The following is a 27,978-nucleotide window of genomic DNA, read 5'->3' as shown; positions in this document are numbered from 1 at the left end:
TGTTGGGTCAATTAATTAAGCCTATGGGCTGTAAAATTAATTGACAAGTCGGTGAATACAAATGGGCCATATAGTGGCCTTATTGTTAAATGATGAGAAGGGAGTAGAGTACCACATCGGTTGTGTGACTGATTTTGGAGTAGTATATATATGTCTTTGTGACATGAGATGTTAAACAAGTTGAGAGAGGAGAAGGATCCCCACGCGCACGCCGCCGCCGCCATCCGGTCCGGGCGCGGGTCTTGGCCGCCGGCGCGATAAGACTACTTTTTTGGACCAAGTTAATTCTCAAAAAACAACATGCATTTTATTTTGAAACGATAAGTAGTTTGTCTAGAAAATAAAAACGACATGCAGTTTATCCTCTCGAGATAAGATCGAGAAGAACGAGTCTTGAGGAATAAGTTTTCGAAACTCAACTTCCCTCGATCTCCGCGAGATTTCTGTCCACGTGCAGAGACTGTTGCGAAAAGTGGCTCGCTTCCGTCTCTTTGAATAGTGGTCTCCTCCTCAATCATTTTTCACTTACTTTTTCACATCGATATCACAGCAAAAATCCCTTAGCGTAAGTCTTTAGTTTCGAGAGTGTTTCGTAGCATTTATAGTTCGATAGTGCATTCACGAGTGAAGCGTGAATCGTCGCCATGGTTTTATCCTGGGACTCTATATTCGTACAGTCCCGGAGCGAATATAAAGAGTTAAGGAAAGAGATATCATGATCTTTTGTGAAAACGTTTACCGTTCCGGTTTTATTTCGTATATTCAATCGTTTCTTTCCTTAACATCTCGCATTTATAATATCGTTTATTTGATTCGGGTTTCCGGCTTCTACAATAGTCACCCGGAAACTGTTGAATAGGTTTTCCATTTCCGGAAGAGCAAGAGGTCTTACACCTCTAACCTGCAGGAAATTGCAGATTCATTTTACGAGACATTAGTGTCGTACTTCAAACTGAGTTGTATATGAATTTCATTCAGGAATACATACAACTTCTTGAAGTTTCAATGGTGGTCCTGAAAGTGATCTCCATTGTGGGAAGAACTCTTCAGATGTCAACTGTAGAGGTTGAAGAAACTTATTCAAGACTGTCGGGAGGCGTAAATCGGCACTGATCTATAAGATAGACAAGAAGTCAGAGAGAGAGGCGAACAAGAATCTATATTATCGTCTTATCTAATGACTCAGTAACTACCATGCTTGTACCAAACTTGTAGGAGAAATCCAAAACCGCAACATCCCTTCTAGGACCGATGTTCATCACTTCGAGTGGACATTGGATCGAGTAGGACTACTGAATAAAATTCATAACTAAATTGGTGATAATTATGAGGTTACGACCATTCATTTTTATTAAAGTTTTTAGTTGATTCGAGAAGACTTGCGTGGAAGTCTTCTACGTTAGTTTTTGTAAAACTAAATTTGACTAAGTTTTTAAGCACAAACATATAAAAAATGTGATATGTTTTAACTAGTTAGTATTATAGGTAACAGATTCTTGAAGACTTAAAAAACAATCATTATGAAACAGAGTATAACGAGTGGTGTCACACATATCAAAGAAAAATATGTTTATCTTCTCAAGAAGAATTCTAATAAAAGTGTTATATCTTTGAACTTATGTAATGTTTTATCCCGTGTTCGAAAACGTGGCCAACTCGGCCGATTAAACGGCGGTGCAACGCTCAACGGTGAAGAGCCGCGGCGATTCCATTAAACTCGGACAAAAAATCGGTATTATTGAAAAAGTTCAGATTTTAGGGTTTTAAACGCTTGGAAATTGAAATTAAGTAACAAATCTATACCTTTTATGCATAAATGATAAGAAATCTGTAAGAAAAAACGATGTATTAAGTCAAAAAGACATGAGGCGGCCATTAAAAATTCGCAGAAGAAACGAAAACCCTAAAAGGAAGAAGACAACTTAATTACAATTTTGCCATTAATGAAAAAAAATAAAATAAAAACAAAAACAGGCTTGCAGTTGATAGAACCCATGAAGTCCCCTATATGTAAAGCACATATTTTCCGCTGGACCAATTCAATTATTGGTCATAAGACTCACAAATAAAAGTGTAACATTCCGAGTTGTGATATGTGAAAAAGGTTTAAAAGAATTGATTTGGCTACCTATGTCACCAAAGTTGACTTACTTTTTCCGTCACACATCCGTTTAGAACTCCAGAATTAAGCGTGCTTGGGATGGAGTAGTGAAAGGATGGGTGACCTATCGGGAAGTGATTCGCGATACCGTGTGAGTGAGGCCAAAACACGGGGAAATGTCAGATGGTGATTGCAGGGTCAGTAAACAATGATTTTGAGCCTTGGAAAATTAACGATCGACTATCGGATGGGATAGGCCCCACGGGCCGCTAGAGCGGGCGTGGGTGGCCCATTAGCTGTGGGCGGTCGGGGCGTTACAAGTGGTATCAGAGCTGGTTAGCCGTCTCAGTTCTGACCTGAGAGGCGTCTTGAGCCCTGGTATGGGGCGCAACGAGGACGTTGCGTTCTTTGAGAGGGGGTGAATTGTAACATCCCGAGTTGTGATATGTGAAAAAGGCTTAAGAGAATTGATTTGACTACCTATGTCACCAAAGTTGACTTACCTTTTCCGTCACACATCCGTTTAGAACTCCAGAGATAAGCGTGCTTGGGCTGGAGTAGTGAAAGGATGGGTGACCTATCGGGAAGTGATTCGCGATACCGTGCGAGTGAGGCCAAAACACAGGGAAAGGTCGGGTGGTGATTGCAGGGTCAATAAACAATGATTTCGAGCCTTGGAAAATTAATGACCAACCGTCGGATGGGATGGGACCCACAAGCTGAGAGAGCGGGCGTGGGTGGCCTATTAGCTGTGGACAGTTGGGGCATTACAAAAAGTTTAACATATATATTTCTACGAAAAATTAAGAAAAATGCGAAAAACTAATCCCCGATTAATTCCCGATTAATCTCCGATTTTTCGTTTACTCCCTAGGCGTAGTCTAACCGCCCGACTCACGCCAAGCGTATTTTCGAACATGGGTTTTATCTTTTGTGAATTTGACTAAGTTTTCTTGAGAATTCTTCTCCCTTAGTTCTAATATATTTGATTTAATTTTTTTGTGTTATTGTGTTTTGCTATTGAAGTTATATCAATAACTTCAATTATGTCAAGTAATTTTGGCAAGATAATATTGTGGAAAATGTACATATTTTAATATCTTTTCAAATTTACAAAAAAAAAATCAAAACTAAAGGAGTACACATGCAAATCACAAAACATACCATAAAAAAAACTATTATAGATCATTTCCCTACAAAGACAAGCTTGGACTCTACTTGATATGGAAGAAGACTCTGTCAGAAGTTTTCTGGAAATCTTTTGGAAGTCTTCTAGCGCATTATATTGTAGAAGACTTCCGAGCAGAAGTCTTCTAGATCTGAAAACCTGCATATCCAAATCAAGATCTGAAAAACATGCATATAAAAAAGGTTCAAATGACTTAAAAACAGAGAAAATGAGTGGAATATTAGATATCTATTCTTTAATAGAACACACAACGTAAATATCCAAGTGGAAGATGAAAATCATCTGATTAAAAACCTGCAACAAAAAGATATATTAGTGAGAAAGACCTGAGAAAAAAATGAAAAATTCATATAAAGTTTGGTGTTTCAAGTTAAAGAGGTTAGAGTGGGTTTGGGGAGTTTTAGTTTGGGGAAAATGTAAAAACTTTATGGAACATGAGGTTACCAAATGAAGAAAAATCAGATATAACAACTTACAAATACGCTCAGATCTATTTTGAAAGGGAGACATAGGAGAAGACTCTTTGAGAAGACTTCCAGATCTGAAAAAACATGCATATCCAAATCTAGATCTGAAAAAACATGCATATCCAAATCTAGATCTGAAAAACTTGCATATCCAAAAACGTTCAAATGGCTTAAAAAAGAAAAAATGAGTGTAAGATTATATAGATCTACCTTTATAGAACACACAAAATATATATCTAAAATTAATAGATATACCTTTAAATGCGTGGAAGATGAGAACCATGTGATGAAAAACCTGCAAAAACAAGATAAATTAGTAAGAAAGACATGAGACAAAAACAATAAATTTATGAGTTCAAAGAGATTTAAGAGAGGTTTGAGAGTTTTAGAATGAGGAACATTACATTTTTGTTGCAGATATTTGAGAGGAGTAGAAAGAATGTGTAAACTTTTCTTAAATATAGGGAGACAAAAAAACTAATTAGGTTAAATATTTCCGATTCAGAAGACTTTTATGTAAGTCTTCTAAATAGAAGACTTCATAGACGATTTACTTGTAAGTCGTCCAGAAGACTTCAATATTTTTAGCGGGAAACTAAAATATTTTTAGCGGGAGTTAGAAAACTTTCCGAGAAGTCTTCTGGACAACTTTCCGAGAAGTCTTCTCCCTGTAAGTCGTCTAGACCCTAAACATAACCCCTAAACTAATTTAGCTAACCCCTAAACTAATTTCCGAGAAGTCTTCTCCCTGTAAGTCGTCTAGACCCTAAACATAACCCCTAAACTAATTTAGCTAACTAAACACTTCATAAAATCAAAGAGTTTTATTCTTATTCCTTCACAGTAGATTCCTTAAAATCTCTCTCTCTCTCTCTCTCTCTCTCTCTCTCTCTCTCTCTCTCTCTCTCTCTCTCTCTCTCTCTCTCTCTCTCTCTCTCTCTCTCTCTCTCTCTCTCTCTCTCTCTCTCTCTCTCTCTCTCTCTCTCTCTCTCTCTCTCTCTCTCTCATTTTATATTTTTACTGATCTGCCGATGTAGTTTAGTTAGATGAATACAATCTGCATCGTGTTCTTTACATGTTCTTAGTAGAAATATGTCTGTAACTTATAGATGCTCGAGGAAGGGAAAAGCGATTCGAATCCAGACATTTGTAGTGGCTCCAGTCTCATCACTGATCTAGTTATGAATCCGCAGAGTGCTTTAAGAGATAAAGCCAGATTAGATATTTCATCAATGTCAGCTGGTTCTTTATGCCGAGGAGGCATTTAGAGCTGATGGAGATGGTCAAGAGGAAAAAGACAATCATACTGAAGAAATTGTGGTTGTCGGCTATGATTTAGAAGACAAAGAAGGAATCTAAATCCTTCAAATGAACATGTTCAACCAATACTTCTGCGACGAAATGGAAATTTTTTCTACCATCTTTCCCTTTTTGACAATCAATCCGCCTGTCAACTGTGTAAGGACAAGCTTGGCCTGAACTTAAGTTGTCAAGGTCTGACTTCACAATCGTGATGGTTCTTTTAGAGGATCTCCATGTTTCTCCTGATTTACGATCATAATTCCTTACCCCGACCAACGATCATGGACTCCTCCTATAGGATACACATGTGTGTACGAGTCTTGGTTTCAGAAGGATGAAAAGTTGTGGTTTCTGATTCCTTGGCTTAACATTGCATACAGTATTAGGAGGGATATTTCTCCTAGCTGATGACTGGATCCATCAAATTATCATAGACTGATGGTTCTGGCCACTGAGATCGATGTAATTGATGATTGTCAGGTTTTTTTAAAGAAGTGACCCAAGTTTAAGTGAACAAAATCGAATATATCTATTCGAAGATGAAACATAAGCTTAAAATCTTGACTAGTCACCTGTAAAAGACTCTTAATTGGCATATTATTTCTTTGTCAATATTGAGCAAGCTGCCCTTGAAGAACCTCTGGTTAACTCTCGAGTGTTATGGAGCCTAAGAATTGGTAGATAGTCCAAGAAAAAGTTTTTTGGTTCCTATGATAGCACCTTTCGACAGCTTTTTCAGTTTTAATACATTTTACTTAAGTTATTTGATCTTGTCGGATATAACTCAGAAAAAAAAATTAAAGTGTCTGTCTGTTTCAAGATCTTGAGTTTTTTGTCTTGATAAGATGTAGTTTGCACAACTCAAAATTGCTGACATGTGACTTCAGTTCAGCATACTTTGAGTGAAGTAATGATTGAGTTGTCTGATCAGGATATAGCCGAACATGTTGCATTGCGATCATCGAATCCAAGTACTACGTCCTTGTTATCTGTGACATTGAGAAATGTCTTTCAAGTTGACATGTTTACTATGATATCAAAAAAAATCTTTGAACTTTACGATCATTTGTTGATCTGATGTGCTTGTAGATGGTGTGATACTTGAGTATATTGCAACTCGGCATCAGCGTGAAAGCGATCTAAATGAGACCTACTCGAATCATTCATCTCGACAAGTCTACTCGGCTATGATACGAGAAGTTGATTGAACGCGACATGTTGACACGCTCTTCTCAATAGGCTTACTATGATGTAAATATCTTTCAGCATGATGCGAGTTAAAGTGACCCATTGAGTCGTTCAACTCAGCAAGTGTATGGTGACATGTAAGAATGTCTTGTAACTTGCCAAGTCTATTGTGACATTAAAGTATGTCTTTCAACTCGGCGTGTTTATTGTGACATTGTAAAATGTCTTTCAATTGCCTGATAAAGTATTCGGCGTGGTTAATGTGACACTTCAGAATATCTTTCAACTACCTAATTGTTTTTTTTCTTTAATTTTTCATAGCTAAACCCATGGGAGCTGACTACATTCCTCCGAGGAGGATCAAGCTATACATACTTCCTCTTTTTTTTTTGGCACGCGAAGTTCTCTTATTTGAATTAGCGTTTAAGATTCATGAAATTCCATGATATCGGCACCATGTCTTCAGAAGATGTCTCAAGTTGATAGACACCGGGAAATCTTATATGGAAATTTATAGTTTGTTCCAAGCTTGCCGGCCCTGCACTCTTTAGGTGTTTGCGAACACCTCTTGTAGAACGAGGTGGTCGAGTTCCAAAGTCTTGCTTGAAATTTCTTGTTGTATTAGCTTTAGGAGAGATGTTGATAGTTATGTTTTGGAGAGGTGTTGGTCTCGGTGTTCTTCTATCTCGTCCAAAGCGCCGAGCAAAATTTCTCGAGATGGTGTCTCAAGTTGATAGACACCGAACGATCTTATATGGACATTCCCAGTTTGTTCCAAGCTTTTTGTCCCTCCACTCTTTAGAGTTTTAAGAACACCTTTCTTAGAACGAGGTAGTCGAGTTCCAGAGGTCTTGCTTGAACTTTCTTGTTGTATTAGCTTTAGGAGAGGTGTTGATAGTTCTGGTTTTGGAGGTGTCTCGGTGTTCTTCTATTTCGTCCAAAGCGCCAAACATAATTTCTTTGTTTAACTCAGTGTGCTGAGGCATTTTAGATCGTTTGAGACTGGAAAAAAGATTGAATTCGTCGAGAGCCATTTCTTTGACTATGTATGTCAAAGAGAACGGTGTCTTGTTGGTTGATCCTTTTGGCGTTGTTTTGTGTGACCAGAGGAAACCATTCAGTTCTTCTACCCAGTTAAATTTCTTAAAGGTCAAGTCACTTCTTGAACCCGTCGATGATGATCTTGTTGGTTGCATCAGCTTATCATGTACCTTGAGTGTATCTTGGTATGGATGTTCTCAGGAAAATCCTCCATATGTCAGTGAATCCACCGAACTTGTCGGAGGTGAATTAAGAGTCATTATCAGTTATGATCTTGTATGGAAGTCTATTTCGGCATATGTTGTACTTCTAGAGAAAGTTCCACACTTCTTTATCTATAAGCTGAATGAATGCTTTTGCCTCATGATATCTATAAGTATTTACCTATTTTAGGCCATATATTAGACCATGATTAGAGTTTTTATTTTGTATTTCGAGTCTGGTTATTTACAAGTTCACATATGTTTTGGAGCACTTTTGAAATTATGGAGCAAAATGAAGTCTGAAGGGTAGATAATCTGTAGTCATGGAGAGAGGAGGGTTGAGATATGATGTGAGCGTCGATCGATGCTGTCTCAACGTCGATCGATGCTGTCTTAACGTCGATCGATGCTGGTACAAAGTGGCGAGATGGACGAGACTTTCAAAATTTACATTTTTACCCAAAAGTTTTCATATTTACGAAGAATTTTCTGAACATATTAAACCTACTTATTTCTATGATGCAAGCCACTGTTTAGAATAAATTTATTTTACTTTAGAAATGTTTTTGGAGAGAAGATGAGAATTCCTTCAAAGATTGAATTCTAATATATCTTTTTTTTTGTCGGCTGTCCAATGTACTAGATCAAGTGGGGTCTAGACGAGTTGATTCTCCGGGGAGCATCTCCGTCTGTCCGAGTCTGATCTATATGGGAAAATATGTATCCTTTCATCCTAGCTTCCTTTGCCAAAGCATCCGCACGACCATTCCTACTTCGAGGAATGTGATTAAAGGTCACATCCTCAAAGCTATCCTGTAGTCGGTGGAACATGTCGATCTCCGTTGCAAAGGTTGGCCATTCTTCTGGGTTTGTGGTCATGTCCACTAGGTCCGAACAGTCTGTTTCGAACCGTATCGATGTGAACCTTCTCTCTCTCATACATGAGATCGCCCAGAGTAGACCGTCCATCTCAGCATGGAGCGCTGAGAGGCTTCTATTACAAGCCCGTAATCCAAACATCTCATTTCCGATATGATCCTTAAGACTCCACCCTAGCCCACTAACACTGCCTTATTGATCCATGATGCATCAATTTGGCATGTAGGGATTCGGGGTATCTCGGGAGGCGTCTCTATTGATGTGGTAGGAGGTTCATCCTGATCCTCATCTGTTTGTTCCTTTTCATTTGCCTTCCTCCAGCATTCTGCTTCAAGGGAGGCATGTTGTAGAGTATCCATCGGGGAGACGACTTTCCCATTGAAGAGTTTGTCGTTCCTCGCCTTCCAAATGTACCAACAGATCCATGGGAAGGTATCGAATTGTGGTCTCGAGGGAGCCACCTCTTTTCTCTCCCAAAACAGAAAGTTCATGTTTTGGTAAATAGATTTACTCGGGAAGTCACCCGGAATGGACGGATAGTCCGATAAAGCCCAAACCTGAAGGGCTGGGGGCATTCAAAAAGAAGATGATTGATCGACTCCTCTGGGCCAGCACATCTAGGACAACTCCTATCGGTGCCCAAGTGTCTATAAGTGAGCCTCTCTGCCGTCGCCACACAACCAGATATAGCCTGCCATAAGAAGTGTTGTATCTTACTTGGCGCCTTAATCTTCCATACATGACTTTTAAGTCTCGTGGTGCTTGGTTCTCGGACCTCAGTACATGAATCCATTTTGGTCGATTGTAGTAGATTGTACCCCGACTTGACTGTGTACACTCCTGATTTTGTGTGGTTCCAAGCATACCCATCTGTAGCAAAAGAATGGGAGGGTTTTATTCCAAGTATCAACGGGATATCTCCTGGATGGAAAAAGTCTCGCAAAAGTTGTATATCCCACTCCTTGGTATCATTCCTAATAAAGGACTGAACAAGAAGTTGGGGTAATCTGTAGACATTGTGTTGGGCTGGTCTTGGTGGCCGGGCCACTGTGTCTGGTACCCAAGGATCACTCCATACCCTCGTATCTCGTCCTGTTCCAATTGTCCTTCGCATGCCCGATATGAGCAGAGGTTTTGCTGCCATGATACTACGCCAACCATACGAAGGCGAGTATGTCCGTCGGTCGTCAAAGGGAGAGGAGTTGTTATAGTATCTCCCTTTTAGAACACGCGCCAATAGATAATCTGAGTAGTGTATCAGCTGCCATAGTTGTTTTGCAAGAAGTGCTAAATTGAAATCATGGAAATCTCGAAAACCTAATCCTCCCAAATCTTTGGGAGTACAGATCTCATCCCATGCTATCCAATGTAGACCTCTGCTGTTTTGTTTTGAACTCCACCAGAAATTAGACGTAGTGCTCTTGAGTTTATCGGTGATGCCTTGCGGGAGCAAATAACATGACATGACATATGTCAAGGACGCTTGAGCCACCGCTTTTATCTGAACTTCTTTTACTCCTTTAGAGAGAAGTCTCGATGACCAATTATTGACCCGTCCATTAAGTCGATCCTGTACAAAGGAAAACACTTTCATCTTCGAACCACAAATTTGTTCAGGTAGCCCGAGGTACATTCCCATGCCACCTTCCGAGGTAAAACCTAGGACCTCTTTTATATCTTTCTTCAAAGCCACCTCCACCCGGTTGCCAAAGAACATAGAAGACTTGGACGTGTTTATTCTCTGTCCAGATGCCTTTCCATAAATATCTAGGATATCTATGATCTCCTTGCATTGGCTTATTTCTGCCTTGCAGAAAAAAATACTATCATCTGCAAAGAGCAGGTGTGATATCCTTGGGCTTGCTCTAGCAACGCGTAGTCCAACAATTTTCTTCTCTAGTTCTGCTCCGTTAAGGAGTGAGATCAATGCCTCCGTGCATAGGATGAACAAAAAGAGTGACAAAGGGTCTCCTTGTCTCAGGCCTCTCTTTGGGAAGATTCGTGCTCTTGGTTGTCCGTTGACTAAGACTTGATATGAGACCGATGTGACACAACACATAATGAGGTCAATTAGTCTTTCATCAAAGTCCATCTTTATCATCAAGGCTGCTATGAAGCTCCATTCCACTCTGTCATATGCTTTGCTCATATCTGTTTTAATAGCCATAAAATCTTCTCTGCATCTTTTGTTAGTCCTTAGTGCGTGAAAACTCTCTTGTGCTATAAGAATATTATCAGTGATCAGTCGTTTTGCTACAAAAGCCGATTGTGTCTGAGATCAGTCGCAGAAGAATCCTCTTAAGTCTCTTGCATAGTAGCTTAGAAATAATCTTGTAGCTAACATTGCAAAGGCTAATCGGTCTGAATTCCGTCATGTCTCATGGTTTCTTCTTTTTAGGGATAAGGCAAATATTCGTCTGATTTAATAACGGGTCAAAACTGCATGTGGCGAAAAAATCCTTCACAAGTTTAATGATATCTCGGCTCATCTCGCGCCAAAATCTCTGGAAAAGTTTACTAGTCATGCCATCCGGACCGGGGGCTTTATCCGGGTTAATATCAAAAACTGCTTTTTTAATCTCTTGTTCCGACGGTTCTTCTAAAAGCAACCTATTGTCGGACTGAGACAATTTTCCGGAGATAAAACGAAGAGAGGCATCTAGCTCTGTCGGTATAGAGGTAGAGAAGAGATCTCGAAAGTATTGAACAGCCACGTTCTCTACTTCAATTTCACTCTCAACCAGCTTCCCATGTTTGTCTTTTATGCTGATGATCCGGTTTTGAGCTCTTCTCTGGTTTGTGATCGCATGATGGAACTTTGTGTTTCTGTCTCCGTGTCGGTGCCACTGATTCCTGCTTTTTTGTTCCCAAAAAGAATTTTCTTCTTTAAAAGCGACGGTCAACTGTCTTCTCAGCTCCTCCAGTTCTGCGGTTGTGGAGTTCTCATCGTCTTGTACCAGGTCGATCTTGTGTTTCAGTTCTTTAATTAAGATAGCTGAATTTGTCGGATTTTGTTTTTTCCAAGAACTAATTTTATTTCGGCATGAGGTAACTTTTTGATGAAAATTCCTCATAGGAGCTTCATCAAAATGTCCCCATCCCGATAGTACCGCTTCTTTAAATCCCGGTTTACCGATCCATCTCTTGTCAAATCTGAAGTTCTTTTTGGTTCTCCTGACAGTAGATTGTATCCTTGCTAGAACCGGTTTATGATCATATCCCCATAATTGTAGGAATTCTACAACAGAGTGGTTAAATATGGCATGCCATTCTTCATTTGCCACTGCTCTATCAAGTTTACACTTTACTTTTCCGGTTTGTCTTCTTCCCACCCAAGAGAAAGAATTTCCTTTGTATGGAAAATCAAGCATCCCACAATTTTCTAACATATTGAGAAAAGGAAGAAATGAGTTCTCCGGGCGACGTCTTCCTCCTCTTTTCTCATGGTTCTCGGTAATTTCATTAAAATCTCCAATCATAAACCAAGCTTTATTTCGTGTTGTACTCATGCGTGACAATCGTTCCCAAACATGGTCTCGATGTCTAACCACAGGGTTTCCATACACGAAGGTCATAAAAATCTCATGTCCTTCCAACCTGGTTTGAATGTCAATCAAATGATTATCCGCATATAAAATAGTAACAGACGGGTCATCCATGTAAAAAAATGCTAAACCTCCGTTCCGACCAATCGGATCAACAGTACAAACATGATCAAATCCAAAAGAAACTTGCACATCTTGCAAGACATTCCGATTGTTTTTAGTCTCCAAGAGAAAAAGAAATCTAGGTAAAAAACAGTGATAAAGTTCAGTGAGGTGCTCTTTTGTGAAGTTGGCACCCACACTTTGACAATTCCATGCTATTGTATTCATCTGGGGATCTTGGATTGCTTGCTTCCCACCTTTATAGATTTGTTTTTGGTCCTGTTAGAAGTCTCATCCTTGTCTCTGTCCTCCTCATCTCTTTGCTCCTTGGTATCCACAATCATTAGGAAAGAAATAAAGTTTTTTTTTATTTAATTCACACCAAATTAGCTTTGGGGAATATCAGATCAAGAATTTAAATATATCTACCTTTTATCTTTATGCAATTATTTAAAATTATAATTTGTGTTCTTTATATCATGTCTGAGTAATAGACTTGTTAGATCTAGGGATTGTCTAACGTTTTGATGAACTTGTGATTGATAGAGATCTGCTAGGGTAATCCATCGTCTCATTCATCTAGACTATTTTTATTGCTTATTTTTACCCATATAAATTTAAAACCATTTGGTATAGTTTGGTTTGGGTTGATTTACCCGTTGCTACACCTCTTACCTTTACTCTCTTACATCTAAAGTCAATGTTGACTATCCCTTTAAAAATGTCGAAACTCATACATACAGCTGCTTTTTGGCTCTTTGTCTCCTTAATTCCCTCCTATATGTGTTCTTTTCTATTTTAATTTCTGCTTAAAAATATACATAACATAAAAGTGAGAAAAAAACCTTTTGTCCTGGGATCTATAAAACTGATATATTATCTACCCTGATGTTACAAAAAAAAAGTTGCTTTGCTTTGATTTACTCTCTTAGGTTGGTTGGTGAAGACCAGTGTAAGAGGAAAGATGCCAGTAGCTTCGACCAAACTCAAGAGAAATTGTTTGTTTTCAATTTTGGTGAAAAAGAGAATATTTATATTTTAATTTTGTACTTTAAAAAATTATACTTTAAATCGTTTTTTGGATGTTCTTCTGTCTTTGGGTTGATTTTAGCTGTAAAGGGCCACACAAACACCATTACCCACAAAATACCCCCTTCTTGACGTTTCTCTCTTTGTGACTTTTGATTTGAATAACAATTATTTCTTTGATGGAGTTTTAGTGGTGACCCTTTTCTCTTCAGTTTATTATTATAATTCTCCGTTGAGAAACTTCTGGGTTTTTTTTTTCCTTTTTGAATTTCTACTTGAGATGTGAAATTTGTCAATTTTGATCATATTTTCTGAGTTGGAAGTTGGGTCTTCTCTCTCAGAGGCATGTCACCTGCAGCCAAAGTCTCTGAGTTTCACAGAGAAGGAAATGATTGGTAAATCACTCTCTGTCTTTCTTTCTTTTTTTTAGTCTGCATGTATATGTCTTTGTTTATACAATTTCAGTTGATGGGTTCTGTCTTGAGTTAAAGTTTGCAGCTTTTTTTTTCAGTTCTCACTTGCTATTCTCATTTTAAAGATGTTCAGTGGGAGAAGAATTCAGAAATCATTTGACTTTTGGATGTTTTTTAAAAAAAACAATATTGGATCCTGGCCTGGAAAATTCTTACAGAAGATGTTCTCCAGATGGAATTTCCCTTACAAGTCTGTTCTTTGGGTATGTTATATAAAGAGCTGAATTTTAAATTCTGCAGGTTTTGCAAAACAGGTCTTCCAAGTGACATAACTGTAGTTGTTGATGATGTGAAGTTCCATCTTCATAAGGTATAGCTTTTTGATTACTCTTTATGATGCTTTGCTTTCTTCCTGAGTTCGGTATCCATTGCCTTTTAAAGTATGTGTTTGACCGTTGAGCCATAGAATTTGTGTGACTCTCTAAAGAAGAACCATGGAGATTGCCCTCTAGCTAGTGGTTTTAAGTATGCTGGAACTATTAGATGTTAAGCTACATAGATTCATCAATTAGTTCTGAGTAAGGTTATGTAAGCATGTAACAACAACAACGCGGATGGTTATGCTAATTGAAATATATGTATGTGTTATTTGCAGTTTCCTCTAGTGTCAAAATGTGGGAAGCTTGCACGTATGTATGAAGATTCTAGAAGTACAGATAAGAAAGCTCTGTGGACAACAGTTCTTGAAGAGTTCCCAGGTGGATCAGAAACTTTCCTGACAGGTGCAAGATTCTGTTACGGGGCTCGGGTAGATTTCACATCGAAGAACATAGTTTCCATACACTGCGCAGCTGAGTACCTCGAGATGACCAATGAGTACGGGGAAGATAACTTGATATCCCAAGTGGAAACCTTTTTGCACAAGCACGTGCTTCGAAACTGGAAAGACTGTATCTTGGCCTTACAAAGCTCCAGTCCGGTGTTGAAATCCGCCGAGAAGCTTCAGACAATACCCAAACTGATGAACGCGGTTTCCACCATGGTGTGTACTGACCCTAGTTTGTTCGGATGGCCTATGATGATGTACGGTACGTTGCAGAGTCCTGGGGGAAGCATTCTATGGAACGGAATAAACACGGGAGCGCGGATGAGAAGCACTGGTTCGGATTGGTGGTACGAAGATGTGTCTTGTCTAAGTGTAGATTTGTTTAGAAGGCTCATCGAGACGATGCAAACCAAAGGTATACGTGCGGAAAGCTTAGTGGGTGCTATGGTGTATTATGCGAGAAAGTACTTGCCTGGTTTGGGACGGTGGCAGAGGAGAACAAGTGGAAGCAGCAGCAAAAGCAAAAGCAAAAGCAGAGCAAGTGTTGTGGGTTTTAGTTTGGCTACAGCTTCTTCATCTCTGTCTCCTGTTGATCAGATTGCTTTGCTTGAAACCATTCTAAGTCTTCTCCCTGAAAAGAGAGGAAGATCGTTCTGCAAGTTCTTGCTATGTCTTCTCCGTGTTGCTTTCATTCTGGGAGTGGATGGGAACTGCGTAAAGAAGTTGGAGAGAAGGATAGGGATGCAGTTGGAGCTCGCAACGCTCGACAATCTTCTGATACTTAACTATACTGACTCAGAGACTTTGTACAATGTAGATTGTGTAGAACGTATGATCCGCCACTTTGTATCATCATCGTCAGAGCTATCTGACTTCTCTCCTCCATCGTTGGATCCAAAGATGTCTCCTTCCTCTTTAGCTGCGCCCTTGAGGAAAGTGGCTAAGCTGGTCGATAACTACATGGCAGAGGTTGCTTCTGATGTGAATCTGAAACCTGATAAGATGAGGTCTCTCGCAGCAGCTCTTCCAGAATGTTCAAGACCCTTGTACGATGGTCTATACAGAGCGTTTGATATCTATTTCAAGGAGCATCCATGGCTATCAGATAAAGACAAGGAACAACTCTGCAACATGATGGACTACCAAAGACTCTCGATAGACGCTTGCGCTCATGCTTCCCATAACGACAGGTTGCCGCTCAGAGTTGTTCTTCAAGTCCTATTCTTCGAACAAATGCATCTCAGAACCGCACTTGCAGGGGGCACAAACACCGGAACAGCTCGCATTCCAGGACAAGAAATAGTTGAGAGAGATGGGTGGGTGACGGTGGTGCGCCAAAACCAGGTTTTAAAAGTTGATATGCAGAAAATGAGGTCAAGGGTTGGAGAGCTGGAAGAGGAGTTTCAGAATATGAAGCAGGAAATGAAGAAGAAGAGAGTGAGCTCGCCTCGTCTGGTCAAGATGGGCTGCAAGTTTCTTCTTCCACGACCCTCTGATGCCAAGAATGATACAGTCCATGGATCTGTGTCCAGCACTCCCAGATCTGCTGCTGAACACTCACTGCCTCGCTCTTCCCGCCATTCCAAACACCGGAAAAGCTTCTCATTTTTCGGATGAATCTCCCTCCCAAGCGGAGCAGAAGCTGTGTCATTTGGAACTGGATCTCTTTCCGTTAAGCAAAGCCTTCTGATTCTCTATTACTCTTCGGTTTAAGAGTATTTACTGCGGTTTTCTCTCAAGGTAAAAGTTTTGAATACTCTTGATAGTGTTCTCGGACAAGTCATGCCTTTGTGATCTTGGTGGTGGTTTTTGGGAAATGGGGTATACTGTAAAAGTAAATAACTAGAGTTAGGATCTATAGAGAAAAGAGGGTATAATTCTTGTCTGATTTGATATGATTCTGTTTGAATCTTCGTAGATGTGTTGTTGTGTCAACCTGTGTGTAACACTTTCTTCTGTATCTACCTACAACCATGTTGCTGTTTTGTCCATAAATATAGGATCTTTTATACTGTTCAAATTAGGTCTGGGCGTTTTTACCTGAACCCGAAGTACCTATCTAAACCCGAACCGAGAAAACTAAAATCGAATCCGAATTGCTATACAAAAATATCCGAATGGGATTTATGGGCTTAGTACTTTGGTGTTTGGTTATAACCCGAACCGAACCGAAATTCAAACTAGGATCCGATAATATTCAAAATTAGTTAAATATGTTAATATTTTCTTTATTTTAAGGTGATTTAGATATTTAAAGTATTCAAAATATTTTTCTAGTTTATTTAATTTGTTATTTTGAATACGTTTTAGTTAATTTATATAGTTTAACTAATATTTAATTAGATTTGTAAATAATTTATATATTTTGAAAAAAAAAATTGTCAATTTTTGAAGTTTAAAACATATTTTTGGACGATTTTAAACAGTGATTACATCCGATCCAAACCGAACCTAGAAGGAAACGAACTGAATCCGATATAATAATTAGTAAAACCCGAATAATAATTCTGAGTATAACACCGAAAATCCGAAAATTCGAATCACCTGATCCGAATGGACCACCGAACGCTCAGGCCTAGTTCAGATGCATATAAAAGTTTGATAAAACGAATTACGCTACTCAATAACTGTTCGAGAAAATATTTTGTTTACTGAATTCAAAAACATCAAATATTTATTTATTTTTGTTCAAAAATTAATCATGTGATATATCAAACTCTAGTAAGAGTTTCAAAGTTGGTTTGGAGGTGGCCGTACCCGGAGAACTGGTCCGAAAACACACAAAATCACACAGATGTTAATCTTGGAATTGAAAACAAGCATAAGCCATAGATTTGGTCGGTTAGTCCCATCCATAGATTTTAGTTGGAAAAACAAAACTTTGAGATGCTCTCTCTGAGCAGCGTTCATATATGCCAAGTGCCAAAATCTGCCACGTGTTGAACATTTGTTCAACAATTTCGCGTTAAAAAGACAAGAACACCAGATGGAAAAAAACTAATACTTGCACGCAATCTCTTCTTCTTCCTCTGTCCTTTTTCTTCTCTATCAGGCTTCAGTAAGAAATCATTCCAAGCGAAAGAAGCAATGTCAGTGGTTTTAGTCTCTTCAGCTTCAGCTTCAGCGACACACACAAAATCTAATTCCATAAAGATTCCCTTTTTATCTCCCCCGTCCAGAGTCTCGATTTCTCCTCAAAGATGGAAACTTCTAGACAGCCCTCTTCGCGTGGCGGCGCCACCTTCGTCAGTACCCACTTCAGATCCGGCTGAGGAGAGTCGGTTTGAAGATGAGTACGGCGGAGAGAAGGAGGAAGAAGGGTCTGAGTTCAAGTGGAGAGATCACTGGTATCCGGTTTCTCTTGTCGAAGATTTGGATCCGAATTCCCCAACCCGGTTTCAGCTCCTGGGTCGAGACCTCGTCCTGTGGTTCGATCGGAACGATCAGAAATGGGCCGCCTTTGATGACCTCTGCCCTCACCGCCTTGCTCCTCTATCTGTAAATCTCTCTGTTTCTTGAAACACAAGTAGTTTAATTAGGTGATTTTGGATTAGATGAATAAACTATTCGAGATGATTGCTTATTGTAAAGTATTCATATAACAAGTCAGCTTCGTCCATGTTTTTTTATTTTAATATTAACATCAGAGTCAGAACAGTTATATATATATATATATATACATATTTATTGATATGAACAAAAGAAGTTTTTCTGGTTTAAGTGGTAACAGCTTTAATCAATTTGTGTATGTATGGAAGTAGATGTGTTGATGCAATTGTGGTATTGTAGGAAGGAAGGTTGGATGAGAACGGACACTTGCAATGTTCATATCATGGATGGTCTTTCGCCGGGTGTGGATCTTGCACCAGGATTCCGCAGGCTGCTACTTCAGGTCCTGAAGCTCGCGCTGTTAAATCTCCTAGAGCTTGCGCTATTAAGTTCCCAACAAAGGTGTCTCAAGGTCTTCTCTTTGTTTGGCCTGATGAAAATGGATTGGATAGAGCAAACTCCATTGAGCCCCCTAGGTAACGAGCTAGTAATCTGAAACTTTAATATATATTGCTCTCATCTTTAACTTCTTTTTTCTTTTTTTTTTTTAGGTTGCCGGATGACTTCGATAAACCGGAGTTTTCAACGGTGACAATTCAAAGGGATCTTTTCTACGGATATGATACTCTCATGGAAAACGTATCTGATCCTTCCCATATCGATTTTGCTCATCACAAGGTGTGCGTTTCTCTCTCTCTCAAATCCCCCAATGTGGTGACGTGTTCTCTAAAGAAACCATCCTCAGGCAGGCAGGCTAATGTTTTCCTGTTGTGAACAGGTAACAGGAAGAAGAGACAGAGCCAAACCATTGCCCTTCAAGGTAGAATCAAGTGGTCCTTGGGGTTTCCAAGGTGCCAATGACGACAGTCCAAAGATAACCGCAAAATTCGTTGCTCCCTGTTATTCTCTTAACAAGTGAGTCTTGAGTTTCTTAAGGCATCTCCATCTCCACTCCATAATTTACTCAATTTATAGAGAAATGGAATGAGAAATGGAGTAGTAAACAAAAAATAAAAGCATTACTCCATTTATAGAGTAATACTTTTTTTTTTTTTACCATTCCATTTTCCACTCAATTTACTTTATAAATAGAGTAAATTATGGAGTAGGGATGGAGATGCTCTTACACAACACATAAGTTTACACAACACATAAGTGATTATAGCATACACAGTTTCCTTACTTGTTGGGTTGGTTTGTGTACAGAATTGAGATAGATGCGAAGCTACCGATTGCCGGTAACCAAAAATGGGTTATATGGATTTGCTCATTCAATATACCAATGGCTCCAGGGAAGACCCGTTCCATTGTTTGCAGCGCCCGTAACTTCTTCCAGTTCTCTGTACCAGGACCTGCTTGGTGGCAGGTAAAAAAGCTTGGTTCCATGTTTAAAACTCTCTCGTTTTGTCTGCATGAGTCTTCAGATGTTTTGTTCTTTGTTTTAGGTTGTACCAAGATGGTACGAGCACTGGACTTCCAACTTAGTATATGACGGAGACATGATTGTACTTCAGGGACAAGAGAAAGTATTCCTCTCTAAATCAATGGAGTCACCGGACTACGATGTGAACAAACAGTACACGAAGCTCACGTTCACTCCAACACAGGCAGACCGCTTCGTTTTAGCTTTCAGAAACTGGCTCAGACGGCACGGTAAGAGTCAGCCTGAGTGGTTCGGCTCCACTGCAGCTAACCAACCTCTCCCTTCCACTGTCTTAACCAAGCGCGAGGTAAGCCATCGATACATACCATTGATCTATATTTATATATATATCCAAAGCTGACATGTCTGAAAATGTGGTAATTGAACAAAAAAAAAAACAGATGCTGGATAGATTTGAGCAGCATACACAAGTGTGTTCCTCTTGCAAAGGAGCATACAACGGTTTCCAAACCCTGAAGAAGTTTCTTGTCGGAACCACGGTTTTCTTGGCTGCCACGGCTGGTGTTCCTTCAGATGTTCAGATTCGGTTGGTTCTCGCCGGTTTAGCTCTGATTTCAGCTGCTTCTGCTTATGCGTTACATGAAAAAGAGAAGAACTTTGTGTTCAGAGATTACGTGCATTCTGAAATCGAATAGATACGTATAATCATCATACAACTTTTGTAAAATCAAAAACCATAGCAACTTCTAGTAAATTTACAGTATCACCACCATCACCCTGCGTATAAGTCTTTAGCTAAATGGTTGTCTTTCAGTTTTGCATGGCCCCGTAACTAATTGGACTTGCTTTGATAAATAAACATTGTCCTTTTTTTTGTTACTGAGAAAAAATAAATAAATATGTTTTCTTTGAAGATACAAGAACTGTATGTGAAAAGAAGAAAACAACATGATCCACCACTGTTTTATTTGTTGATGCACGCTTTAATAACTTCCCAAAGAGCAAAGCGCGTTAATACATAACATTACATGCAGACAGAAACGTATCATTGCCCATATTAGATTAGGAAGAACATATCGTATGGAAACGAAGGCAAGAAAAGCCATACATAACCTGCAGAGGACAATATAATGAATTACTATTATATCAGAGAACTAAATTATATTTTGTGACATAAATATAAATTTTGTTCAATGCGTACCCGAAGGGTTGAGTGGTATGATCAAGAGATGATGAGGATAAGTTTCCAATTAAAAAAACATATACGAACAGCGCATACCAACCCAGGAAGAAATATGTAACCATTGTACTTAAAATGTCCACCACAGCCTTGATTCTGCAAACCAATTAAACCATTATTCTTTTTTCTCCTATTTCACACATACAATCCTACCAATCAATAAGCTTTATGAGCTAACAAATGAAAGATTAGAAAAGTATAATTTGTACCTTATCTCTGAGATAAAATTTTGGTAGTGCCAATAACGCCAATATAGTATAGGTAGAATGGCAACACAACCACAAGCATAACCAATGATCCATGTTGTCTCTGGATGTTCACCTTTTGCTCGAGTCAAAACTACTATTGCTGCAACAATCTGGACCAAACTCATAGCAAACTCGATGGAGTTCCAAAAACGTTCTTGTGTACATGGATGACACGATTGAACACCCTTAAGTGGTGCTTGCTCATCAGTTGATGAAGAATCGCCGATGATTGTGATATGCTCACTCTTGCTCAACAAAGGGCCTCCCATTGATATCGTTTATTTCTCATCCAAATCCAGCTAAAAGTCCAGAAAACAGAAAAAATGTTTATAGAAGAACTCTTCAATTCTTTGGTGCTAAGTTATTATTTTAAGACCACGTCTAAGCCAATACCAATTATTAGGAAACTATATATAATCTTTTTACGGTGAAAACTATTTGGTGCTAAACTAATATAGTTTTTTTTTCTTTTATAATGAAACACAGCATAGACGGTTGGTGCTAAATTAGTTATTATTTTAAGACTAGATCAACACCTAGACCAAATGGAAGCCATATTATAGTTTTCTTTTAAATGAAACGAATATATTTTTTTGTTTTACATTTTTTTTTAAATTTAATTTTCATATTTGTGTGTTTTAATTATATTTATGTTTTTATTTGTATAATATTTTTTTAAATGATTAATAAGAGGTTTTAATAATTATATTAAAATAATTGAACCACACCTATATTAATAGATCATGTTCCTGTTTTTAATAATATTGATAATTTGTGATAACTATATTAAATATGTCAATTTCCATAACTATACACTTGTGCTATATGTATTTCAAAAATTATTTTAAACTCTATTCTTAAATTTTGTAACATATTATAAATTCCTAATAGTTACCTAACATAATTAGCCAAAAATATTTGTACAAAAAAAACCGACTCGAAATCATCCCGAAAATCAAAGTCACATACTCTATTAGACTTGACTTATATACTTGAGTGGTTCTTAAAATGTTATATCCGAAAATCAATATCAAATTCAACCCGCACCAAAAACAGAAAAAAATTCTTAAAAAGTATTTGAAAAATAAGTTTTAGTATATTGTTATATTATATATATTAAATAGGTTAATATGGTCTTCGGTAAACTATATAACAGCCGGCAGATTATTACACTATTATATAAAATTGAATAAATTTGTGATTACTTGGATTTTGCTGAAATTGTTATTTTTCCCTTCAAAAGAAAGAAAACGGTAATATACAAAAATAAAACAATTGATATGAAATATTAATCACCAATTGTATATATATTTTTATTTATTTAAGATTTAAATATTTTATGATAATTTTAAAATATTATTGAACACTTGAAACAGTAACAGAGAATTTTATCAAGTACAAAATAGTATACTTCGGTAATAAACTATTTTTTATCAATTCTTTGTCGTAGAAGTATTTCGTTTGAGCCGAGAAAAAAAAAGAAATATTTCATTTTAAAATTATGGTATTTTAAAAAGTGTTATAAAGATTACATTTCTGGTTTGTAACTGAAATTCTTAAATGGTGAGTGTAAAAGAATTTAGACAAAAATATTTTGTACTTAATTTTATAATAGTTGGTCAACAGAATATTATTTTGTTAGGAACTTATATATATTCTCTATTTTATCAATCAAATTTATTTTTATATTTTGCGGAAATTAATATATACAAATATAAAGTTTTATACTCTATAATATATTTAAAATCATTTAATTGTCACGAGCCCTCTAATTCATGGGAACAATTTTTGCTTCATATTGGGTTTGGTTGATGGGTTTCACATTTGCAAAATTCCTACAATAGGTTTGGTTCATGTGGGTTATACATAAACTTTTTTTTTTACTTAAGGGTAAGTAGATTCTAACCCGGCTTTGAAAGAACGGATAAATTTTTTTTTTAATTTTTATAAAAATTTAATTTTTATATTTGTGTTTTTCATTGTAATCAAAATTGTGTTTTTATTTGTAATCATGCGTGTGTATAATATTTTTTTTAAGATTATTAGTAATACATTTTGATAACTGTATTAAATGTTTGATATTGCATAACTATATGTTTGTACTGTAGTCATTTCACACATTAATTTTATAATTTATTCTCAAACATAGATGTGATGATGTTCAAAGAATGTGTTCTCGCCTATATGTCTTGACGACTAGGAAGCAGAAAAGGTTAAATGTAATAGTAATGTTCTGACCGCCCACGGTTAATGGGTCATCCATACTCGTTCAATCGGTATGTGGACCCCATCCTATTTGATGGACTGTGCGTTAAATTTTTTCTGAATGCTGGAAATTATTGTTTGCTGACCTTACAATGATCATATTACATTTCTTTTTTATTTAGCCTCAATCACATGGTATCACTTATGATTGGACTCAGATAGACAAAAGCTTATATGTTAGGTACATAAGTTAATTTAAAGAAAGCATAAGGAAAGAAAACCAAAAGACCAAATAATAACGGGGTCAAATTCGAAAACACGAGAAAAAACATATGTTACGGACGGAGGAAGCCGATAAGAGGAGGATAAGACTAGAAAGCGCTCTCTCATTTCTCTCTCTGCTCGGGAACAGAAATAAGCTTCGCCAATGGCTTCTTCCGCTTTGTCACTCTCGTGGAGCTCCTCGCTTTGTTCGTCTCACACCTTCAATGTCGTCGGAAATGAAACCCTAAAAGTATCCCAGCGAAGGTCTACTTTGGAGGTTGTTGCCCAGAAGAAAGCCAAGAAACTCCGCAAGGTAAAAAGTCTTTTTGATTCTTGAATAAGCCTTAATGTATGGGTGTAGTAGTGTTATCTTTGTATTTTCATAATCAAAAGTAGACACCTTTGTATGTCTCTCTAGTTTTTGTTCCTGGTTAAAGAAGAGAATGCTGTATTTGTTTGTTAAAAGGTAATCTTGAAAGAGGATGTGTCGGACTTGGGCAAGCAAGGGCAATTACTCGACGTGAAAGCTGGATTCTTCAGAAATTTCCTCTTGCCAACTGGAAAGGCTCAGCTCATGACTCCGCTTCTGCTCAAGTAATTCACATTCAATAAATTAAACCACCCTTAGCTTCAAAACTCTATTCAATTTCGTATATCAAAAATCTCTTATATGCGTTTTATAAACCCTTGTTGTTGTTCTTTTGCTAGGGAAATGAAAATGGAAAACGAAAGGATAGAGGCAGAAAAGCAAAGGGTAATCTGAGATGAATACATTCATTGTTTTTTTTGCTTTGCTCATTATGTGTGTTTTGAGTGATCAAGAAAAGCTCTTGGTGGTTGTTTTAATCTTTTTTTTTTTGCAGGTGAAAGAAGAGGCGCTACAATTAGCTACAGTGTTCGAAACCGTTGGGGCTTTCAAGGTTAAACGCAAGGGTGGTAAAGGCAAACAAATATTTGGATCGTAAGTCTTGTGTAACCCAAATCCAGATTTTAGTGGCCTTCAGAATCATTTTTATCCTCTGTTTTTTTGACTTGCTAATTTTTTTTTTTTTTTGCTGCAGTGTCACAGCACAAGACCTCGTTGACATCATCAAGGCGCAGCTCCAAAGGTAACATAACGCTGGAACTTTTGGTAGGGAAGCTTTCAATATTATTTGAAGAGCCTAATATGGTTTACTTCTGTGGCTGAGGTTTTAATTAACAGGGATATAGACAAGCGCCTTGTCTCTCTTCCGGAGATCCGTGAAACCGGAGAATACATAGCCGAACTCAAACTTCACCCTGATGTCACTGCTCGTGTTAGGCTCAACGTTTTCGCCAACTAACCCTTCAAATAGTCAAGACTACTGCTGCATCCCAAGGTATTTTTCTCTATTCTCCATGGCCATATATATATGACTTACTGGTAGTCTCGTCTCAGTTCGAATTGAAATAGGTAGCTAAACCCATACTATGAACTCTGAACATACGGCATTTAAACATTGTTGTGTAATGGAATTTAGCGTTTTAAGGTTTAGCGGCAAACACAGATAGATGCTAATGGACCATCATTGCATTGTGTTTGGTGTTTTGAGGTTGCAGGAACATAGAGGAAGGGAGAAGAGACTGGCCAGGATCCAAGTTTGTGAAGTTTTTTTCTTGATTATCTTTTGCTGCATTCGTCTTTTTGCTATTTTAAAAAGAATATTTTGGAATCTTGGAAATGTTATAATATTTTCATCAAGTTATTATATTTTGTTGAAGCTATGTTGTATTCATCCGTTTGTTGAAGTAGATGGACGCTTAAATCTAACAACTAAACAAGCTGTAATAACCTAACAAATAACCATTAACCAGAAATCTGTAATGTAAAAATGTATGTTGCCGCCTCTTGTTCCCACGAGATTTGACTATTATTAGAGAATTAGTTATTAAAAAGAAACAAAAAGCAGATGTTGTTTCGTTTCACTCAAATTCCGTTAACCAAAACATTTTGTTTAAAACAGTTGTAGCCTTTTTCTCCAATTCTTTTCATAATCATTAATATTCATCTTGTTTTTGGTTCTCTATCAACTTTGTTCCTGTTAGAAACTTTTATTTTTTGTTTTTGTTTTTGGTGACAATGGAGTTCGGAGATGATAGGAGTCTTTACCTTAGAGACACATGGAGAGAAGCAAACACAATCTGCGGCGTCCTACCCATGAACCCGAGCTCGAACGGGATATGGCCATCCACTAAGCTCCAAGATCCTAAAGCCAACATTGAGTTCTGGAACTACATGTTTCCACATGTTGAGATCATTTTCCTCATTGTCACCCTCCTATGGCAATTCTTCCATTTCTTCTTCAAACGTCTTGGCATGATTCGTTTCACTTCCCACATGCTTGTAAGTAAAGTAAAACGAATCTTTTCTTACTTTGATTCAAGCTCCTCGACTAAATGTATTTATTATTATTTAATTTATTTTTTTGCAGACCGGAATTCTTCTCAGCAAGTCGTTTATGAAAGAGAATACACCCGCGAGGAATTTTTTTTCGACACGAGACTACAAAGACACTCTGTTTGGTCTGGTTGGTGCGTGTTCATACATGATGTTCTGGTTCTTGATGGGAGTTAAAATGGATTTGGGTCTGGTCCGCAACACAGGGAAGAAAGCCATCGCCATTGGCCTCTCCTCTGTGTTACTCTCCATAACGGTTTGCTCCTTGATCTTCTTCATCATCTTAAGAGATGTAGGAACCAAAAAAGGAGAACCGGTGATGAATTTCTTCGAAATCATCTTCATCTACTCCATCCAATGCCTTTCCTCTTTTCCGGTTATCGGAAACCTTCTTTTCGAGCTTAGGCTACAGAACTCAGAGCTTGGCCGTCTAGCTATGTCTTCTGCAGTGGTCAGTGACTTCAGCACCTCGGTTCTCTCTGCGGTTCTCGTCTTCTTAAAGGAACTCAGGGAAGAGAAAACTCGGCTTGGTTCCATATTCGTCGGAGATGTTGTTGTCGGGAACCGACCTATGAAGCGTGCAGCGACAGTTGTGGTCTTTGTTTGTTTCGCCATATACGTCTTCAGGCCATTGATGTTCGTCATCATCAACAGGACACCATCCGGTCGTCCCGTGAAGAAATTCTATATATATTTAATCATCATTCTTGTGTTTGGATCAGCCGTTCTTGCGGATTGGTGCAAGCAATCTATTTTCATCGGACCTTTTATTCTAGGCCTAGCGGTTCCGCACGGACCGCCTTTGGGAGCTGCCATCGTTCAGAAGTTCGAGTCTGCAGTTTTCGGCACATTCCTTCCCTTCTTCGTGGCTACATCCGCGGAAGAGTTTGATACTTCTATGTTACAGTCTTGGACAGATTTCAGAAGTATCTTCATCATCGTATTCGTATCCTTTGTCGTCAAATTCGCTCTCACCACACTCCCTGCCTTGTTGTACCGTATGCCTGCAACTGACTGCCTTGCTCTCTCCCTTATTATGTCCTTTAAAGGCATCTTCGAGTTCGGTGCTTATGCATTTGGGTTTCAAAGAGGAGTAAGTATATATATATATATATATATTATTACATTCTTGACATATATTGCATGTTTGTTTTGATACAAACCGTTGAGTTGTTTTTTTTTGCAGTCTATTCGGCCTGTGACCTTCACCTTCTTATCTCTTTACATCTTGTTGAACTCTGCAATCATACCTCCGATCTTGAGACGTATATACGATCCTTCAAGGATCTATGCAGGATACGAGAAGCGGAACATGCTTCACATGAAACCAAACTCTGAGTTGAGGATTCTGTCGTGTATCTACAGAACCGACGATATTCATCCCATGATCAATCTCCTTGAAGCTACTTTCCCTTCAAGAGAAAGTCCTGTAGCTACTTACGTTCTTCACTTGATGGAGCTCATAGGACGAGCTACTCCGGTCTTCATCTCTCACCGTTTGCAAACAAGAAAAAATGAGGACACTTCTTATAACTCCGAAAGCGTCATTGCCTCGTTTGATCAGTTCCACAAAGATTTCTTCGGCTCTGTTTTCGTCAGCACTTACACGGCTATATCTGTTCCCAAGACGATGCATGGAGACATATGTATGCTCGCTTTGAACAACACAACCTCTGTCATCATCCTTCCTTTTCACCAGTTTTGGTCTGCTGATGGATCAGCCATTGTTTCCGACAATATCATGATCCGGAAACTGAACAAGAGTGTCCTCGACCTCTCTCCTTGCTCTGTCGGAATCTTCATATACCGGAGCAACAATGGCAGGAGATCGATCCGAGCGACTGCTGCAAACTTCTCATCTTACCAAATATGCATGCTTTTCCTTGGAGGTAAAGACGATAGAGAAGCTTTAACACTCGCCAAGCGAATGGCTCGTAACTCACGGATAAAGATCACAGTGCTTTGTCTGGTCTCTTCTGAACAAAAAGCCAAACAAGTAACTGATTGGGATCGAATGCTCGATTTAGAACTGCTCAGAGACGTGAAGAGCAATGTTCTTGACGGTGTCAACATTATCTACTCCGAGCAAGTAGTGGATGACGCCTCACAAACATCAAAATTGTTAAAATCCATTGCAAACGAATATGATCTCTTCATCGTGGGAAGAGAGAAAGAAAGGAAGAGCGTTTTCACAGAAGGGCTTGGGGAATGGAGTGAGTTCGAGGAACTTGGCGTCGTTGGAGATCTCTTGGCTTCACAAGATCTTAAATGCCAAGCTTCTGTGTTGGTGATTCAGCAGCAACCGCAGATGATTTAGGATAGTGTATATATTTCACACTTCTTTCTTCGACCTATGAACAATTCTACAAGTTTATTTGAGAAGT

General features: G+C 38.2%; 6 protein-coding genes across 7 annotated transcripts; 4 read left to right on the top strand and 2 right to left on the bottom strand.

Annotated features, from left to right (window-relative positions):
* Window positions 1–8,130: 8,130 nt before the first annotated feature.
* Window positions 8,131–10,519, bottom strand: LOC108834986 (uncharacterized). The gene is made up of 3 exons (XM_018608305.1): window positions 8,882–10,519; window positions 8,557–8,771; window positions 8,131–8,485 (listed from the first exon to the last, which is right to left on the bottom strand). Exons 1-3 carry the CDS (start codon window positions 10,517–10,519, stop codon window positions 8,131–8,133), a joined length of 2,208 nt encoding a protein of 735 aa, XP_018463807.1.
* Window positions 10,520–12,841: 2,322 nt separating this feature from the next.
* LOC108843408 (BTB/POZ domain-containing protein At3g44820) lies at window positions 12,842–16,298 on the top strand. Its single transcript, XM_018616601.2, has 3 exons — window positions 12,842–13,441; window positions 13,760–13,829; window positions 14,115–16,298. Exons 1-3 carry the CDS (start codon window positions 13,392–13,394, stop codon window positions 15,900–15,902), a joined length of 1,908 nt encoding a protein of 635 aa, XP_018472103.2. The 5' UTR covers window positions 12,842–13,391; the 3' UTR covers window positions 15,903–16,298.
* Window positions 16,299–17,216: 918 nt separating this feature from the next.
* On the top strand, window positions 17,217–19,990 carry LOC108843569 (pheophorbide a oxygenase, chloroplastic). Its single transcript, XM_018616797.2, has 7 exons — window positions 17,217–17,783; window positions 18,075–18,310; window positions 18,386–18,512; window positions 18,613–18,749; window positions 19,041–19,200; window positions 19,280–19,564; window positions 19,659–19,990. Exons 1-7 carry the CDS (start codon window positions 17,373–17,375, stop codon window positions 19,911–19,913), a joined length of 1,611 nt encoding a protein of 536 aa, XP_018472299.2. The 5' UTR covers window positions 17,217–17,372; the 3' UTR covers window positions 19,914–19,990.
* LOC108841554 (uncharacterized) lies at window positions 19,927–21,028 on the bottom strand. The gene is made up of 4 exons (XM_018614305.2): window positions 20,668–21,028; window positions 20,420–20,554; window positions 20,247–20,331; window positions 19,927–19,995 (listed from the first exon to the last, which is right to left on the bottom strand). Exons 1-4 carry the CDS (start codon window positions 20,973–20,975, stop codon window positions 19,927–19,929), a joined length of 597 nt encoding a protein of 198 aa, XP_018469807.2. The 5' UTR covers window positions 20,976–21,028.
* A 2,215-nt stretch (window positions 21,029–23,243) lies between these two features.
* LOC108826743 (50S ribosomal protein L9, chloroplastic) lies at window positions 23,244–24,921 on the top strand. Of its 2 annotated transcripts, none has more exons than XM_018600111.2 (7): window positions 23,244–23,488; window positions 23,642–23,769; window positions 23,884–23,929; window positions 24,039–24,136; window positions 24,237–24,284; window positions 24,380–24,536; window positions 24,757–24,921. In XM_018600111.2, exons 1-6 carry the CDS (start codon window positions 23,339–23,341, stop codon window positions 24,498–24,500), a joined length of 591 nt encoding a protein of 196 aa, XP_018455613.1. In that variant the 5' UTR covers window positions 23,244–23,338; the 3' UTR covers window positions 24,501–24,536; window positions 24,757–24,921. The 2 variants fall into 2 exon arrangements, with proteins under 2 accessions (XP_018455613.1, XP_018455618.1); XM_018600116.2 differs by having other exon boundaries at window positions 24,750–24,921.
* Window positions 24,922–25,048: 127 nt separating this feature from the next.
* Window positions 25,049–27,978, top strand: LOC108841088 (cation/H(+) antiporter 4). Its single transcript, XM_018613867.2, has 3 exons — window positions 25,049–25,540; window positions 25,629–26,687; window positions 26,781–27,978. The coding sequence occupies exons 1-3, from the start codon at window positions 25,277–25,279 to the stop codon at window positions 27,909–27,911; spliced, it is 2,454 nt and encodes an 817-aa protein (XP_018469369.2). The 5' UTR covers window positions 25,049–25,276; the 3' UTR covers window positions 27,912–27,978.

This window comes from Raphanus sativus, chromosome 2, assembly GCF_000801105.2.
Source record: "Raphanus sativus cultivar WK10039 chromosome 2, ASM80110v3, whole genome shotgun sequence".
NCBI lineage: Eukaryota > Viridiplantae > Streptophyta > Magnoliopsida > Brassicales > Brassicaceae > Raphanus > Raphanus sativus.
This window is presented reverse-complemented; position numbering and strand designations above follow the sequence as displayed.